Below are 18089 nucleotides of genomic sequence, written 5' to 3' on the forward strand. Positions count from 1 at the left end.
TGTGCCCTGCAGAGGTGTGGGTGTATGTGGGGGAGTGGAGGGGGTAGATGGGCCGGTGGGGGTCTCTAACAAACGCTCGGGCGTAATATTTCGCTCGCTCGCGCCCATTCGCAACTAATTGCAACAGTTATGCGCCATATTGCCACGACGGCGTCATTGTCATGGGCGTCGGAGGCGTTTGTCGCCTCTGTGGGGCGCTGGTGTGTAAAATAGACAATGTATAAGGGAGGGCGCTGCAGGAGGCAGATGTCTATGTGTATCTGTGTGTGTTGCTGTGTGCACTTTCCTTCCAAGTAAGCACAAACTCCTAGTGGAAAAAAGTGCACTGGCACTGGCAATGGCAAAGTTTCTTTTCACTTGCACATTTTTCACTGCCATGTGCCAGGTCGCGTTGCCGATGCAGTTACCGTTCCCGTTCCTGTTCCCGTTACCGTTGCTGCCACGTTTTGTTTTCCGTGCTGCCACTTTTTACAGCAGCTCTGGCACCTGGGAATTCACGTTAACCTGTGCATGCGTGCGCTTAGCATACGCCTCCTTGCTGCTTCCTGCAGCACGCCTTGGCTCCACTTGCTCCACACATTGCTCGGGGCCGACGCAAAGCCCTTAACCCAACGCCAGCTCTTGTGCGTGTGAATTTGGCACTGCAGTTGTTGCTATTGTTGCTGTTGTTGCTGTTGTTGCTATTGTTGTAGGTTGGCGCCTTCTTTTGTTTTTGGCACTGCGGTTGAGGAAAAATAATGCTTGTGGTGTTCGGTTTTATTTTCCTTTAAATCCCATGCGGGTTATGCAGAAAAGGGAGCTTGGGATCTGTTTTTTTTTTTTTTTTTAAAAAGCAAATACATATTTATGTAGCATGTGAATAGTTCTACACATACTCGTTGATTAAACAAGAGAGAACGCTACAGTCGAGCAAGCCCGACAGTGTAATACCCTGTACCCAGGTAAACTTCCGTCACTGAGTTATATGCGCCTATAGCAGCAGCAAAAAGAGGAAGAAGAAGAGCGAACTTGTTGCTGCAGTTTGGGGGGGTTGTACTGGCGAGAATTTGTTTCGCTAATAACTTTTCTTAGAATTGACTGAATAAAATTGTATACAACAGTAGACAGTTATATATAAATTATGTGCGCAAAGTTTGGTTAATGTAGCATTTGAAATGTGGACGCTATTGACGAAATTCTGTAGCAGGGGAAGGGGGGGAAAATTCCAAAAAATAAAATAAACTCGTCCTTACTCGGACCTAGGAGAATCTGGATGCCAACTTTGGTTATTCTAGCTTTTATAGTTTCTGAGATCCTCGCGTTCATCCAGACGGACGGACAGACGGACAGACGGACGGACATGTCTAGATCGATTTCTCTCGTCATGCTGATCAAGAATATATATACTTTATGGGGTCGGAGATGCTTCCTTCTGTATGTTACATACTTTGCACAAACCTAATATACCCTTTTTACCCTACGGGTACAGGGTATAAAAAGTTTTAAGTTATATGTAAATACCAAATTAATTGTTATAAGTAAATAAGTTTTATATATTAAGAAATGAAATATTACTTTTATTATAAAATAATAATCTAATTTGTAAACAAATAAGAAATTTATTGATATTATTATAATAAAAAACAAAAATGACTTGTTTATGTTTATTGTAAAAGGAGCTGTGTGTATCCTTTATCCTTAAAATTGTCACTTGCCATAAGGCAAATATTTTATACAGTGTTTTTTAACTTCAAATAAAACGGCTTTTAAAATATAACCTTTCTTTTTGTTTTTACTGATTTGCTGCAGGAAGTAGGATCTGAATCCTTCAACTTCAGGCAAGCATATATCCGCAGCAAGTCCTAAAAAGTGTCCTCTTTTGTTTGCAGTAATTTGTATTTAGTTGTACCGCTGCAACTTATTTATCTATTTATTTATTTAATAATTAATTGGTGTGGAACCCGGTTTGGAACCGGCTTCCATTCAAAAAAGTGTAGCATATCAAACAGGAGCAGAATTTAATTTTTAATTTATAAAAAATGCCTCTTGCTGCTGGTTTATGTTCGCCTGGTACTTCCGATTTTGGATTTTAGCATTTGCAGGCCATTTGATAAATTTTAGGAAAGCCGCATCTGCTCCTTCCTGGTTTTAGTTTGCAAACTGCCACTTTTGCTAAGTACTAGGCGAACATAATGCAGCAGCAAGACGATTCTTTAAAAAATTAAAAATAAATGTAAGCCAGGTTTCAAACCATTTTGCAGCCAGGCTTCAAACCAATTACCAAACTGGTTTGAGCCCCAGCTGCTAAAAGGTGTGGAGCCCGGCTTACATTAAGAAAAGTGTAGCATCTTTTAGGCGACCGAATTAAATTTTAAATTTAAAAAAAATCATCTTGCTGCTGGTTTCTGTTTGCCTGGTAATTCAGATTTTGGATTTTAGCATTTACAGGCGATTTGATAAATTTTAGGAAAGCCGCATCTGCTCCTTCCTGGTTTTAGTTTGCAAACTGCCACTTTTGCTAAGTACTAGGCGAACATAATGCAGCAGGAAGACGATTCTTTAAAAAATTAAAAATAAATTTAAGCCAGGTTTCAAACCATTTTGCAGCCAGGCTTCAAACCAATTACCAAACTGGTTTGAGCCCCAGCTGCTAAAAGGTGTGGAGCCCGGCTTACATTAAGAAAAGTGTAGCATCTTTTAGGCGACCGAATTAAATTTTAAATTTAAAAAAAATCATCTTGCTGCTGGTTTCTGTTCGCCTGGTTCTTCATATTTTGGTTTTTAGCAAACGGAGCCGCTTTGGCCATCGGCCAATCTGAATTTTTTATTTATGGGTCAGGTTTTTGAGTCCTTCCCTCTTCAACCCCCCTCACACACCTAAATAATAAAAAAGCCATTAAAAATTTATTTTCACTCATTTTATTTTTTAGCTCAGAAATTTAATAAGTTAATAATTATTAATGCATTATACAAAAAAGGACACAAAGGACATCATTATATTATTATTATGCATTTTATTATTAATATAAATTTTGTTCTTATTTAATTATAAATAATCTGTTGCTGCTCGTGGCTCTAACTTTCGCTTTGCGCATTTGGCGAGCCGTCGGAATTTCAAAAGGAACATCCATCATTATTATTATTATAAATACTATTATTATAACTAATTAAATTAATATTATACCATAATTAATTCCTTCGTTCTGCTCCTTGTGGTTCATACTATCGTTCTCAATTGTAATTTTGCTCATTTGGAGATCTGTCGGAACATCAAAAGGACACCCATTACCTTGAATACAAATACATATAAATAAATACAAATTTTATTATTATTATTATTATAATAAATTTTACTATTATCATAATTTAAGCTAATCGTGGCTGGTAAACTTTCGTTTACCATTCTATTCATGCTGACTTCTGCTCAGAAGTTTGATTCCGCCGCTGGATAATCGCAGGATTACTGTCTATGTGGATACCTGGATATTTCAGCCACTTATGAGTAAAGTGTAAACTCCATTGTTTTCAGCACCTTGAAGTCTGACTGCATATGCTGGCAACACATGTTTTGGGCCAAACAACCTATGTTGTTGGCCGTTGCAGCCATCGCATCTGAATCCTCAAAGGGGGTTTCGTCTGGACAATTCGTACGATATTGCTTAAGTAGCTTACGTAACAAAAAAGGATCAAAGGATCTTTGAACAGCAAACATAAACAACACCATTAGATGTTGAAGTGATGGAACTGTCGATCCCAAGCCGCTGCGTCGGATGCCGTGCAAACTCGAATAGTACGAGTATATAGCACAAGCATATATTGTAAACATTGGGTCGGCTCCAGCTGGGCGATGTATGGCCTGCCTGCAGTATACTATTCCTTAAATACTTTTGCTGTTTGCGATTAATCAGCAATAACTTATCCATTGGAAATAAAAAGACAAAGGGGGCTTTTTTTAAATTATTCCTTGTGTTTTTTATTGTATTTCATTGTGGTTGTTGTTGATGTTGTTCATTGATGTTCGTTTGTTTGTGTTTCATGTTTTACTTCACCGCTAAATAACTTTAAGTGTTGTTGTTTTTCCGTTACCATATTCATTTATACGGTATAGTACATATAGTACACCTTACTCTCAATGTTTCGTATGCTCTTTCTTGATTCGCCGCTGCAATAATCTTTTGTTTGGATTTTATGCAGCGCCTTCCTCTTTACATGTATAATAATAACTAAATTTCATTTATAATAAATTGAATAATAATAGATAATAATGGTTTGTTTGTTTAAGTGTGTTTTAAAAAATGTTCGATTTAGTAGTATAATTATCATCATCGTGATCATCAGCGTCGTTATAATCGTTGCCAAAGACATTTTTGTTCTATGCCATGAGAATGAACTGCAGGTTTCTTTCCTTTCCTTTCTTAACTCTGCCGTTATATTTTTTTGTTTTGTTTTTTCTTTTGTTTTGCGTTCTTTCCACTACAAACTTCATTCCTCACTTACAGACTATTATTTCAATTTACTTTTATTTGATCTCTTGTTTGTGTATTATATATAATTGTATATACTAGTTATTTTTATTTTTAAAAATCATACTCTACAAGTTCGATACAAAATGATGTATAAAAACAAACTATAAAAATATATGAACGGAAAACAACAAACAACTTCTATGCGTATCACAAAATAAAAAGATTATACTTGTATAGAATCAATAATAATGAGTAATACAAACAAATTAAACGTAAATTATAAAAAACAATAAACAGCTATTAACATTTGCTCTTGCCGCTCGGACGAGGGCGCAAAACATATAGTATATCAAAAAATTCGTTGATATCACCTGACAAAAATGAAAACTACTTAGAGTTTATATTTATAGTACTTGTATTGTATAGTAAGTATATGCTTAGACATTAAATCATTACTGCACTTACTTATGCGCCAAGTAAATGAACAATTATTTATGTACGCACTCTTAAGTGTTTGTTGTTGTTGTTGTTGTTAGCTTCTTCTTATTTTTCATTAAATATTAGTACAATATAATTTATTTCGATTTACGTTGCAACATTTAATTATTTTTTGTTCTTTACTTTTCAATAAACACATCACATCATATTCACAATTAATAATCATAATAATCTAGTATGTATATAAACATATATATATATATATATATATATATATATATATATATATATATATATATATACTATATATAGTATGTATATAGGTAAGAGTATGAACTAAAATTAACAATAAAACTATTACTTATGTAGGTATGTACGTATGTACTCGTTCGTATATTGAAAAAATGACTACACACACATAATTAATTACATTTAAATATTCATTTTCACGATTTCCTCGGAGCTTCTTGCAACCGCACCCATCAAGTAATCGCTGTATCGTACTATATACGTGTATGCATGATTAATCAAATGAAAAACTATGTATGTATGCACGAGTATGTAGTACGAGTAGTGTTTACTCTTCAGATGTTTCAATATAAAGTACATAGTTGTTTCATTTTTGAATTGTTGTTACTTAATAGAACTTTAAGGCAAACAAAAGTTTCGTTTCTAGTTTACACCCACAACGTAATTCCGCATGCAAGGCATGCCAGAGTTACAAATCGACAACATTTACAGTTGTTGTTGATCGCACTTCCTTTGTAAGTTAAACAAAAGACGCTGCATAAACACTCACTTATGTATTTATACATACAATGACACTATTTTTAATGCTATCCTTCGCCGACTTACTCGCTATTTACTATATGTGTAGAACAATTTAATTTTTCTTCTGTTTTTGTTGTTGTTGTTGTTGTTGTCCTTCCCTCTTGCTGCACATTATTTATTATCAATTTGTTGTTATACATACGTACGTAAAAGTTATTGTTTAACTGCTAAGATGTGTGGAGATTAGTGTGTGTTGGCTAAATGTTTTATCTTTCAAATATTTGTTAAGGTGTGTCTGTGTGTCAGTGTGTGTGTGTGTGTTTGTGTGTATGTAGTTGGGTAGATGCTCATTAATTTAGTTTTATTTATAACTTTTTAGTTGTTCGTAGTATGCAACTTGGCTTAGTCGTTGCACTTGCTGTTGTTGTTGCAAGCGTCATGCATATAGATTTAAGGTCTGCTTATAATGGACGGAAACTTATTAGGCATTGTAGTTGGATTTTGTTTTGTTTGGTATTTTTTTAAGAGTTAGGCTCTAGATAAAGTTTAGTAGGCTGGATAGAGACTTGGCTTGGAAAGCAACGAGCTTAGCTTAAAGTTCTCGAACATATCGAATATCTCGAATATTTGGAGTATTTATGCATTGTAGACGTGAATATGGGACACTAGGTATACTATGTACGGGTATGTATGATGTATGTTGATGAGAAGAACATGTTACTAGGAGGGGAATCGAGACGAATCGATGTTACCTAAGATATGCATGTCAAAATTAAGGAACAAATTTCCGTATATTATAACCAGCCCTTAAATGTATATGTACCCGTTTATTGAAAGCACACATCGAATGCGCTTCATACATACATGTATTTGTCAACGAGTTTAGCTAAGTCGATTATTCTTTAACTTAATTATGTATGTTCTTGTTACTATAATTGTAAATTGATTTCATGTTGTAACCAATCTCTGTATTGTAAGTATTGTATGTGAGTGTGTGTGTGTTTGCGTGTGTGTGTGTCGAATATGAAAATAGTTCGTAATGCTCTAATATTGATTACCACTACGCATACTCGTATTCATGTGTGTGTTCGGGTGTTAAAAAATGTTTTACCTTTATCCAATTTTTACAAATTGTGTAAATTACGTTGCTCGTTAATTTAAGTATTGATGTTTTATTTGCTTCCTTATTATTTTTGTTTCTTTAAAAGATCACATTTCATGTTTTAGTTGCCGTTAATAAATATATAAGTATGTATGTATATATATTTTGTTTGTTTGTTTTCCTTGCGATTCTATATACATAAATATATGCATATATTAAGTAGTTTCCTTCTTCATATGTATATATGTATATAATCGTCGTTATTTTGTTTCTTTTGTTGTATCTTTACGAATAAATTAAATTTACTTACAACAGCGCTAACTGCAACTCAAGTCTGAAAGTAGGAAAGATCTAAGATATTTTGTTTTTGTTTTGCTTACGAATTATTATTACTATTTTTAGTTTTTTTTCTTTTCTTTTTAAGTATTTTCGTTTTTTGTTTTTTGCATAGGAAGATACAGTACTTGTTTTTATATTAAATCTTTTAATTTAGTTTTTATTGTGGCTTTAGTAGTCAATATGTGTGTGTTGTATGTGAATTATGAAGTCGTTTTTAATTCGCTAGAGATTTCAGCTAAATTAATAATACACCGTTAAAAAAAAGTGTTGCTGTTGTTTTTTGTATGGCTAGCTGTAGCTGTTGTCGCAAAAATGCTTACAGCTAAGATTTGATTACATTTTAGTGTATTTTTTGATGTTTTTCCTTTCTTCTTTTGAATTTTTTTTTTGTTTTTTTTTTGCTATCGGTATTGTGTTATATGGTATATAAAAAAATATGTTCATCCTATTTGAATTGCTTTGTTGTATTTGCTGATTTACTATCTTGTTTATAAAATGTAAAAAAAGGAATACGGCTTTAAAAATGTTCTCATCAAATATTTATCGTATTTTCATTTTAGTTGTTTTCATCCATTTTATGCACTGGCTTTAAATCGTTGTTGCAAAAATAGGACGTGACTGTATTTTTGTTTTTCTTCTTCTTCTTCGCGTTTAAACATACCTTTTTATGGTTTTAGCAGCTTAGGCTTATCTGTTCCTGGTGGACTACAAATGTTGTTTTGATTAATTTCGACTGTTTTCCTTTTGTTTGTGCCGGCCGCGTCTAAAAGTTACAATTTTGTTGAATGCTATTTGTAATATTAACACTTTAAATACTAATGCTTCTTTTTTATTTTTGTTTTTGTTTTCATTGAAATATGGAACTCTAGATTTTAAAATAGTTTGAAACTAATTTTAATTTTTGCAACTGCGCTCTCCCATTTATCGAGTTCAATTTTAAATTGCTAATTTAGTTTTGTTTTCTTACATTTATTTATTTAACAACACTAAACACCCTTTCTTTTAATTCAAACTTATTTGTTTGCTAATATTGTAGAGCGGTCACTCAATATTTTCACTTTTGTGTATTGTATGCCATTTATGTACGACGAGTATGTCAATTAAGTAGTTTTCTTTTTTATGCTTACAACACGCTTAAGTTGAAGTCTTGCTATACGTACGTACGAAAAATGTTTGTAGAGTTGTCATAATATTTGTTTGTTGTAAATAGTTCGTATCAACATTTTGTTTTCATCAATATTCATATTCATATTAGAGTTGTATGTAGATTGCCTGCTCGAGTCTAACAGTGTGAGTCCAAATGCTCTTCGGATTTTGAGAAGGGCCTTACAGTCGCCAACTTGCACGTTTAGGGCTGTGTCTCCGTGGGTCTGTGTGTTTGCGTGTAGAGAGGTGAATACTTGTAAGTGTGCTAAGTGTGAATACTTGTATGTAAGTTGAAGACCATCAAAGCAATTACTATAGAATGCCAAATAGTGTCTGTGTGGGGAATTAGACAAAAACATATATCGTCCAATTTCAGATTATCAAAACTAGAACGTGAAAAATTCGAATTAACACTATGATTTCAAGTTTTGAAACTTATGTTTAGGCCCGCTACAATGACTACAAGTACAATACTGGCTCATACTATCAGAGTTCCAGCATAACCCATTCGAAAAGTTTCTTTTCGATATCAGTACGTGTTTAAGAAAAGTACGCCCCCCTGTCGTTCTTAGATGCAGTTCGACGGCGACCCCCCCGTGGCTGGTGTCACAGTGAGTGTTGTGGCGGGCATCGCAGCCACCGTGGTGGCCACCACAGTGCCCACCGGTGCCTGATAGTGATGGTGATGGTGTTGCTGCTGCATTTGTGGCTGATGTCCTATGTAGGCGTGCTGCTGATGTTGTTGCGCCGGCGTGTATTTCAGCAAATGTTGCTGGGGTGCCGACAACGAAATGAATTGCGCCTGAGCCTGGGTTGCCGCCAAAATCGGTATACAATTCGAATTGTAATCGCTGCTTAAGACCAGGGTTGGTGCGGCATCATAATAGGTTGTCGCGTTACCCGGCCCCATAGCTAAAGGAGTTGGTGCTGCCTTCAGAAATGCTGCCGGGGCTGTTGCATATTGCTGCTGGGGTGTGGGCATGGTTGCTGTCGATGTGGTTGACAGAGTTGTGGCCGACGAGAGGGTAGGGGAGGTTGCTATCGAGCAGGACGATGACGAGGAGGCCGATGACGGCGAGTAGGGCGAGGCGCTGTGGTAGGTGGCGGCCATGGGGGGCATGTGTGGGTGTTGTTGCTGTTGCTGTTGCTGCTGATAGATGTTGCTGGTATGTGCAGCTGGTTTGTTTGCATTGCCAATGTTGCTATTGTTGTTGTTGATGTGGTAATAATTATTGTTGTTAGTGTGGTAACTGAATTGCTGCTGCTGCTGCTGCTGGTGGTGTTGCTGCTGATGATGCGGCTCAATGATGATCAAGTTGCTGTTGTAGCCGCCAGTTGCTGCCGCTGCTGCTGTTGTGGGAGCAACAATAGCTGTGGCATTGGCCGCCGCCGCTGTCTGCTGCTCATTAGGATTGGTAATCATGGCGGCCATGATATTAGCCGGTGGCAAGACAATCGGTATGTGGTAGTATTTACATTGTTTGCGACGACATTGGCTGTTGGCATGATCGCGACAGACAGCAACACGTTGATCAATTACCTCGACTTTGTCATCTGTAGATTTGGAATGCACGGGGAAGAGACATGAAGAAAAGAATTGAATTAGCAACACGTTTCTAACAGATTATTTCTAGTTTAAATAACATTTAAAGCACTTAAAATCGATTGAGTTTGTAGCAATAAGTATACGATTTGCAATTCTTCAGTTGAACATTTGTAAATATCTGAGCTGAAGCAGATAGTTGTTGATGAACAGATCAACATATAATAAGACGATCATATGCAAGTTTAAAAATGTATATTTTAGTTGCTGATCAGTGATCAAAACATCCGCATGGATGTGCTCAATTGCTCTCATCCGTGTGTAAGATGGATGGATTGACTTGTTTAATTTAAAGGCATAGTGATCGTAGAAATTTTGTCACTTTCGGAACGAACTAACTATTGCGATTTGGGCTAGACTTGCAAGTATTTAGTTGCTTGCAATGCACTACGAAATATCTTCCAATTGTAAACATTTTTCAATTTCAAGTTAAATTTTGTTATAATTTCATGTTTTTGTGTATTCTGGTGTGTGTATTATTTGAAATTTGCAAGAATTCAAGCCGTTGAAAGTTGGAACCTAGGAAACAAATAGACAAAATGAAATAACAAAGAGCCAATTTAGCAAAGGAACACAAACTATAATGAAATCAATTTTGTATTCTATACAAATCAAATGAAATAAATGTTCACTCAATAGCCGCTATGGAAAAGCACTAAAAGCACAAATAATTGTTTTTAGAAAACACACAAAATAATGCTCGTAATTACTACTCGTAAAACAAAAAACTTAAGCACATGCACTTACCTTCAGTTAAATGAACGAATCTACAATTTAACCGACTGCACATAGATCTATTAAAATCTTGGCACACCGGGAGGGTGTCCAGTAACTATATAGATTTGTTTGGTTTGTTTTGTTTTGTATAAACAGCATGAGTTTTGAGTTGGTTTTTGGATTTGCGCAAATGGCAGGATGCAAACGTTGTAAATGAAACCAATTATGGAAATCATAAGATTTGTGTAATTTGTATAATTTTTTTATATCATTGAATTAATTTTTTTTTTATATATATATATAATATATATATATATATATATATATATATTTTTTTTTTTTGAAAAAAAGAGAAGAGCAGAAAAAGAAAAGAAAAAGAGCACAAATTAGTTATATTCTTATAAGATATGGTCACTAGAATTGTTAATGGTTGTTAAATTCGATACTCTTCAAATACAATTGGTGGGTTGGAAGGTTGTTGTTAGTCGTTGTTAATAGGATATATGTATATATGTAATTATAAATATGTAACTAAGTCGATAGGTTTTAAATTTTCCCCTTTGTTTTTGTTTTTATTTTTACAATAATTTATGTAAGACTAGTTTAGACTTATGTATGTAAATAACCTATAAGGCACAGAAAAAATTATAAAGTGACGGCGCAAATGAATGCATAATTTTGTATCGGTGTCGATGAGTTGTGATTCGTAATTGTGCTGAAAATCTGGGCGTGAACGCGACCAAATTTGAGAAAGGAGCGTGGTTGTTGATTTGTTATTGTTGTGTTGGTATATTGTGATAAAAACAAAGGAAACGTAACGAAAGAATAATGCTTTGGCAGACATTCGTTGCATGATTAAAACTTAAGTAATATTTTGACAAATTGTGAAATTAGGACTTAACTTAAGAAGTAGCATTAAATATTATAAAGAAAACACCTTTAAAGCAGCAAGTATTTGAGAAACTTAAACTAAGCCTCAAAAAGCCAACAATATGGAGTATTGTAACATATAGAGAAGCCAAAAAAGCCTTCAAGCGCCACACTCACTCACATTTGCTTAACTTTAGACGCGCCTTATTCGTATTTAGTTACATACTTATAGCATATGTGTATTCTCGTTTCTATGCATGTATGAGTAGAAAAGGATATTTATTGATTTTGATTGCAGTTTACGTTTTAGATTGTGCTTAAGTTCTAGGGGCTGTAACAGTTACGTATCCTAATAGGCGGCACTAGAAATATAAGAAAAAGAGAAGATAAAGAGAGAGAGAGAGAACGTAATGCAATCGCACTATTAATCGAATTAACCATGATGCAACGGCCTAACACAAATTAAGCAAAATAGTATGTACTGTACTACTCGTTTATTTATAATCGAACTAAAAGCAACATTTAATTTGCCTAACCGCCAAGCTCAACTAAAGAGAAAAGCTCGTTGCAAGCTCCTAGGCCTTGAACTCGCGATCGTTGTCTTTATCTATTTTTTTTCCTACACTCATTAAAAGCGGAGACAGACGGAGACAGAGCAAGAGAGAGAGGGAGAGAGAGAGAGAGAGAGAGAGAGAGAGAGAGAGGGATAAGCAGCTTTTAAAAGAAAAACATTTCACACACAAAAGCTTCTTGCTATTTAAGTTCTTGCGACACATAAAGTTGGTGTAAAAAATAGATATTGCGCATACTTATACATTCGTTTAATCAATAAACTAAAGGCATATATTTACGAGTATCATCAGTTGTTAACCGCTTTACCTAATTATGTAAAATGTGCCATTCATTAGCATAGGACACTGAGTGTATAACATGCCCCGATCCGGCTGGGCTATAATTTCAATTGTTTTGACAAAGTAGAAAATAAAGAGAGAAATTGTAGAGTGGATTAGGCGTCGTTTTTGTTCTTCTTACATGCTTTGTTTGTGTTTGTATCTTTAAATATTAATTGTTGGTTCTTAACTCATTTATAAGTTGTATAAATAGTTGAATGATTGTTTTTGAAATTGCTTACACCCCTGCCTATAAATTCATATGCAAGGCAACGTCCATGGCAAATATTGACCTGGTCAAGCAGAGGTGTGTATGATTACGTGTGTGTGTTTGTGTGTGTATGTGTATTTGCGTCTACGTGTATTCAGAGACAGTTAAACGAACAAACAGGCAGACTGGCATTAGGGACACTCAAAGGTGTGTCCATGTCCCTGTCAGGTTGGACTGACATCATCGTTGACAAGTTGGCAACGCCTTCCAATGGTTTGTTGGCACTTGAAGGCGCCCTTGTTGTAGTTGTTGTTGCTGTACTAGCTGTTGTCGTCGACTGGCGTCTACGGGGCGCGCCTGCGGCAGCAGTTTTAATTTGATTAACCCAATTTGCCAACACTGGTCACGCAGAGTGGCGCGCACAATACCGATAGAACTCGTACTCTACACATTATGTATGGGTATGCATGGATGTATGTGTGTAGGTGTGTTTGTGTGTACATTTGAGTAGAGTATACAAATAGACGCTTAGCACTAAAATGCTAATACTTGCTGCTCTAATTGTGTTTCTTTTATAACTCTAGTACAGATTTAAGTGTAATTATAAGACTAAATAAAACTAGAAAAATAAATCGGATAAAAGCCGAGACACTTCACAAAGGCATTATACTTAAGGTTTAGCATTTAGACGTGTAGTATGCCGCCAAAGCAAAGCTCTCCACGCTGTTAGCTAACATGCAAAGCTATTGCAGGCAGCTGTTAACCGTTAACAGTGCTATGTTATATATAAATACCATATATACACATAGTATAGTACCTGTCCACTTGCATCGGTGTAGATAACACAGGAAGCGTTTAAGGGTATTTTATTGTTTGCTATGTTTTGAGTTTTCACAAAGCCAAAGGAAAAACATGCGCTTGGCATTATTTTATTCGAATTATGCATAAATAAATAGGTGTTAAATGAAAGTGTAAAAATATATATAATTATGTAAGTGTGAGAACGGCAGATAAAATGAGGCAGGAAGTATTTTAAAAACAGTTTCGTGTTGATTTTGTTGTTGTGGATGTTGTTGTTGTTGTTGTTTTATTGCAGTTCGTTGGGAATCCATGCAGCAGTTGTGTTTTGTTTGTTTTAATTGTTTTCATTAAGTTTGGTTTGTTTCGATTTTGGTTGCATTTTGCCATTTTAGTCCAAATCCGTGCGATTGTTTAATATAAATAATCGATGGTATTTTAGTCGTTATTATTGTGGTTTTTATATTTTGTTTGCATGCAAATTTTGTGTAAGTATTTTTGCGTATTGCGTTAGCATGTAAGAAGGAAAAATTAGTAAAAAAAAAGTAAATTGATATTTTTTATGATATTGATCGAAAGAATTAATTAGTTTGCATTAATAATTCAAGAGGGAAGCTTAATTTAGACTTAAAGCACAATTTGTGGGGAACATAATGTGGTACAACATCTATAAAATTATCTTTAGTAATTTCATGTAATTGTATTTGGAATTGTTTGTTTTAATATTATTATGAAATGTTGTTAAACCCAGAGGGCGACTCGTGTACGTTTTTCTGTCATTTTCTCTATCATTTAATGCAAATAAGCCGCTTGCAAACTTGCAAACAGCCCAGACCAGACCAGACCGGCATGTGCTGTGCGCATTGTAATTATACTGTTTTTCCTCCTGCTATAACTTTTTTCATTTGTCTCCTTATTTTATTTTATGTTTTTTGTTTTGCATTACACGCCTTTTTGTGTAATTAACTTGTTGCGTCAAAGTTTCGCCAGAAAGTTGGCGCAGTTCGCTAATTTGGCTTCTTGCTGTACCACATTTTGTTGTTCCACGCAAAAATAAAATGCATCACAACTATTTATGTGTGTATTATTGTTAATTAGAGTGTGCTGTGCATATGCGCTAAATCTAACCAATTGTAGCTGAGCAGTGTAGCATACTTTTCTGCGCTAGTTAAAAGCCATGTTACAGATTTGCTTGCTGGAAAATAAAAATTAAAGAGAAATAAATAAATATAAATATATATATATGTACGTGATTTATGCAAAGCGCGCGTAAAGCCAAAAAGCAAAAAGGCAGCAACTGAAAAAGTGCAAAAAAAAAATGGTTAGAAACATCGAACAAACAATTTAAAATGCAGCAAGAGCACGGCAGCATATTTGAAGCGCTTTTCAAATTGTAACTGGCACAGCGGCTGTAATAAAATAAAACAGTTTAAGGCAAATATGCATGTTAGAGAAGCTTACAAGAGACACACACAAAACATTGCGCGGTAACAAGTACTTACTATATGACAAGCAAGCCTGTAAAAGTCAGTCGAGACGCATACGTTATATAAATACTTAGTCATTGACTTCATTACAATTATAAGTACGATCGAATGTTTGCACGATCGGGCTATACATATTAAGTTACGCATTAGAGTCTAACATAAAGGCGGAAGTGTCATTTATTTGTACTTGATCGTATGACGCCTGTGTGTGCATGTGTGCGTGCGTGTGGCCCTCCAGACAAACATACTTATCTACTGAATATATAGTCTGTATATATAGTATGTATGCTTCTACGATTATGGGAACGCTGAAAAGCAACAGTTTTGGGCGCATCTTGTCTTTGTTAGCAGATGGTGCATGTGTGTGTGTGTGGTTTTTGTTTTTGTTTTTTTTTTACTTTTTTTGTACCTAGAATGCATTTAAAAGTTGTATAGCACTACAAAATCAGAAGCGTTCCTCGCACATTACTCTAAGATTTAAAACATAATTTACATATTTATATAAAGTAGTAGTTAGAATACAGTTTAGGCACGGTATATGTTTGTGTGGGCGTTTTGTGTGTTATCTTGTGACAGCAAACAGTCATACATATGTCTGTATTATTTGTAATCCTGCAGATACGAAAAGAAAGAAAATAATGCATGAAAAGAAAAAATATATTCATGTTAATAACATTTCCTCAAATAGGTGCGGAGTATATCTGTATTGTTTTGGAGTAGCTAAAGGGACCAGAGATCGATTTTCTTGTTTGCTCTTGTCTTTTTATTCCAAACAACAGTTTTGAAACTCCACTGCTAAGCAAATGGGATTTCTGATGCCTTTAACGTATTGTAAGCAAAAATAAAAATGGTAAATTAAGAAGCTACAAAATATGAATAAAGGCGTAAATACGAGTATAGTAGTTTAAAATGAAGATGAAAGCATTTATCAACTATACGTATGATATAGATATAGATATAGATATATATGTATATATATAATAGAGTATGTATAACAAAAGCTCATAGGGCTGTGCACCAGCTTACCTTAGGAGTGCGCTTATAGCTTTACCATCATACCACATGCCTCAGAAGCCATATTTAGTAAACAAAGGCAATGTACGAGTATTTTTTAGCACGTTCTCGCATGTCATTCGCAATGTCAATCACTGAGAGAGAGCATGAGTGACAGCCACTTGCAACTTCAAACGTTCGTGTATTTGCTTGTTTTGGATACTTGCTACAAAAGTTCTTGTTTCATTGAGCACATGCTGAAATATTACAATACAATACGCTCCAAGGAAAACAAATATAATTATATAAATAAAAAGATATACATTACATGTACTTAGAAAGTAGAATGAAACGTACTTCCCACTAACAAACATGGCGAGCTATGAGAGCCTATCCTATGCGAGTATACTCACAGCGAGAGCACAGACAGCAGACTGTAGAGAGTGGAGAGCAGAGTGTACAGAGAGGGAGAGAAGTCCAAAGCAAATATTACTGTATTGTTTTCAAATTCTTGCTGAGCGCACAAGCATTTGTAATGGCCTCAAAGAAGAGTCTCTCCAATATACGAGCATGTACAAGTATATGAAAAAGAATTGAAATTCCCATAACTACTTGTATTACATTAGTACGGCATTCAACATCTGCATTATTTGCAGAATATGGACTTCGTTGCTTTTACTGAAACATGCAATAGAGTTGTAGTTTGCTTTCAAGTGCCACAGTTAATAACTAAGAGTAAATTTGGGGGGAGAGAGAGAGAGCGAGAACAATATACGAGTATAGAGAAAGAGAGATTTACAGAGACAAAGAAAGACAGAGAGAAAATATAGCAAAATGTACGCAAAAAGAACAAAAATGTCTGAAGCGTTTCTTTGAAACATTACAAAAGCGCTTATTGCTAGTGTGAATATACGAGTACGATTATTTATCATATATTTAATATATTTAATAATAATTATTTCGTAAAAATCAACTAGTTCGCTTTCTGAAAACACTACAGTAATATTTTCTTGTACAAAAATAAAAGTAACGATGACATTTTTTGGTTTGAATTCACTCGAGCAAGCCGTGTGTGGAAAACTACCGAGATCTTGATTTTCTCAATGTGTATAGAATAGAAATGAAAACAAATCGAGCAGAGAGCACATTGAGAATAGTTACCAGTAATACCAGTAAAAGCAAACAATGAAAGTAATCGAAAAGGAGCAAATAATTAATAATGGAGTAAACAATTAGTGACAAAAGAATCAATGCTTTGACAATTGGCAAAATAAGTAGACCAATCTAAAAACTTGCTACTTACATATACATTCGAGTATAGGAAAGGCTTAACTGAAAAAGAATTTATTATAAAAATCGACAACAGAAGAAGAAAGGAGAGGATGGGAAGATGGTGAGAAAGAATTAGCAATGCATTGGGAGAAATTACACACAAATAATTGGCAAAATGAGTAGACCAACTAAAGGTTATAACTAAAGTTATAAACATACGAGTACATCTGGCAAATGGGAAATCATAAACAAAATCACAAACAGCGCAGCACAAAACTTGCTTCTATTAGTAGTAGTGGAAAACAACTAGCACGTGGAATACGAGTATTAGTGTGATCTTATCTGGAGCACTTTCCAAGTTGAGTAAAATAAGCAACAAGATTTTTGTACGGTTTTTACAATAAAACGTATATATAATTTTCAATATAGTTTGTTAGTTTTTAGTTGTATTGGTTGTGTTTGAATATTTTTGTTTGTTTTTTTGTTTTTTTTTTCCTTTAATTTTAGTATAATAACGCATAGTTGGTATGACTAATTATACGAAAAGTTGTAGTATCGTATAGCACATAAACATATTCATCATAGTGTTAGATGTATTTGGTTGCGTGTACGTGTTAAATGTGTAATTGTTTAAGATATAGGTAGGTATAGTATATATTTGAAAATATTTAAAATAATTATTCCACAATTTGAATTCAAAGATTTATTCTTGGCGATTGTTTGCAGCAGCAAAACATTCATGCAACTTTTTATATTTTCATGATCTTTTCTATTCACTTCCGGAAATTTTTACTTGTGTAACACATTCAGTTAGCTAATTTTTTTTTTTTTTTTTTTTGCAAAAAAACTTATGTAATAATGTTTTCCACTTTACACATTTCATATATATTTATGTGTGTGTATATATTTCTTCGCAGTTGCTTAATGTCTTGTTCAAGGGTAACTTTAAAAGCTGTGCGCAGATTCTATTCTATCTTCTTGAGCTCGTGTCTACAAAAAATAAAGTC

General features: G+C 34.5%; 1 protein-coding gene across 8 annotated transcripts in view; it reads right to left on the reverse strand.

Moving 5' to 3' along the window:
- Positions 1–5206: 5206 nt before the first annotated feature.
- The window catches only part of LOC115633923 (muscleblind-like protein 1), a 242529-nt gene continuing 229646 nt past the window's right edge, over positions 5207–18089 (reverse strand). For 2 of the 8 annotated variants that reach the window (XM_030531434.1, XM_030531433.1), the window contains 3 exons: positions 13350–13408; positions 10592–10676; positions 5207–9795 (listed from right to left, as the gene is read on the reverse strand). In XM_030531434.1, the coding sequence (XP_030387294.1) occupies positions 8810–9795; positions 10592–10676; positions 13350–13408 (1130 nt within the window). In that variant the 3' untranslated portion in view covers positions 5207–8809. The remainder of the gene's footprint in view (positions 9796–10591; positions 10677–13349; positions 13409–18089) is intronic. The other 6 variants (XM_030531437.1, XM_030531435.1, XR_003996398.1 and 3 more) reach the window with 4 other exon arrangements.

This window comes from Scaptodrosophila lebanonensis, unplaced genomic scaffold (assembly GCF_003285725.1).
Source record: "Scaptodrosophila lebanonensis strain 11010-0011.00,11010-0021.00 unplaced genomic scaffold, SlebRS2 tig00000001-arrow-pilon, whole genome shotgun sequence".
Classification (NCBI taxonomy): domain Eukaryota; kingdom Metazoa; phylum Arthropoda; class Insecta; order Diptera; family Drosophilidae; genus Scaptodrosophila; species Scaptodrosophila lebanonensis.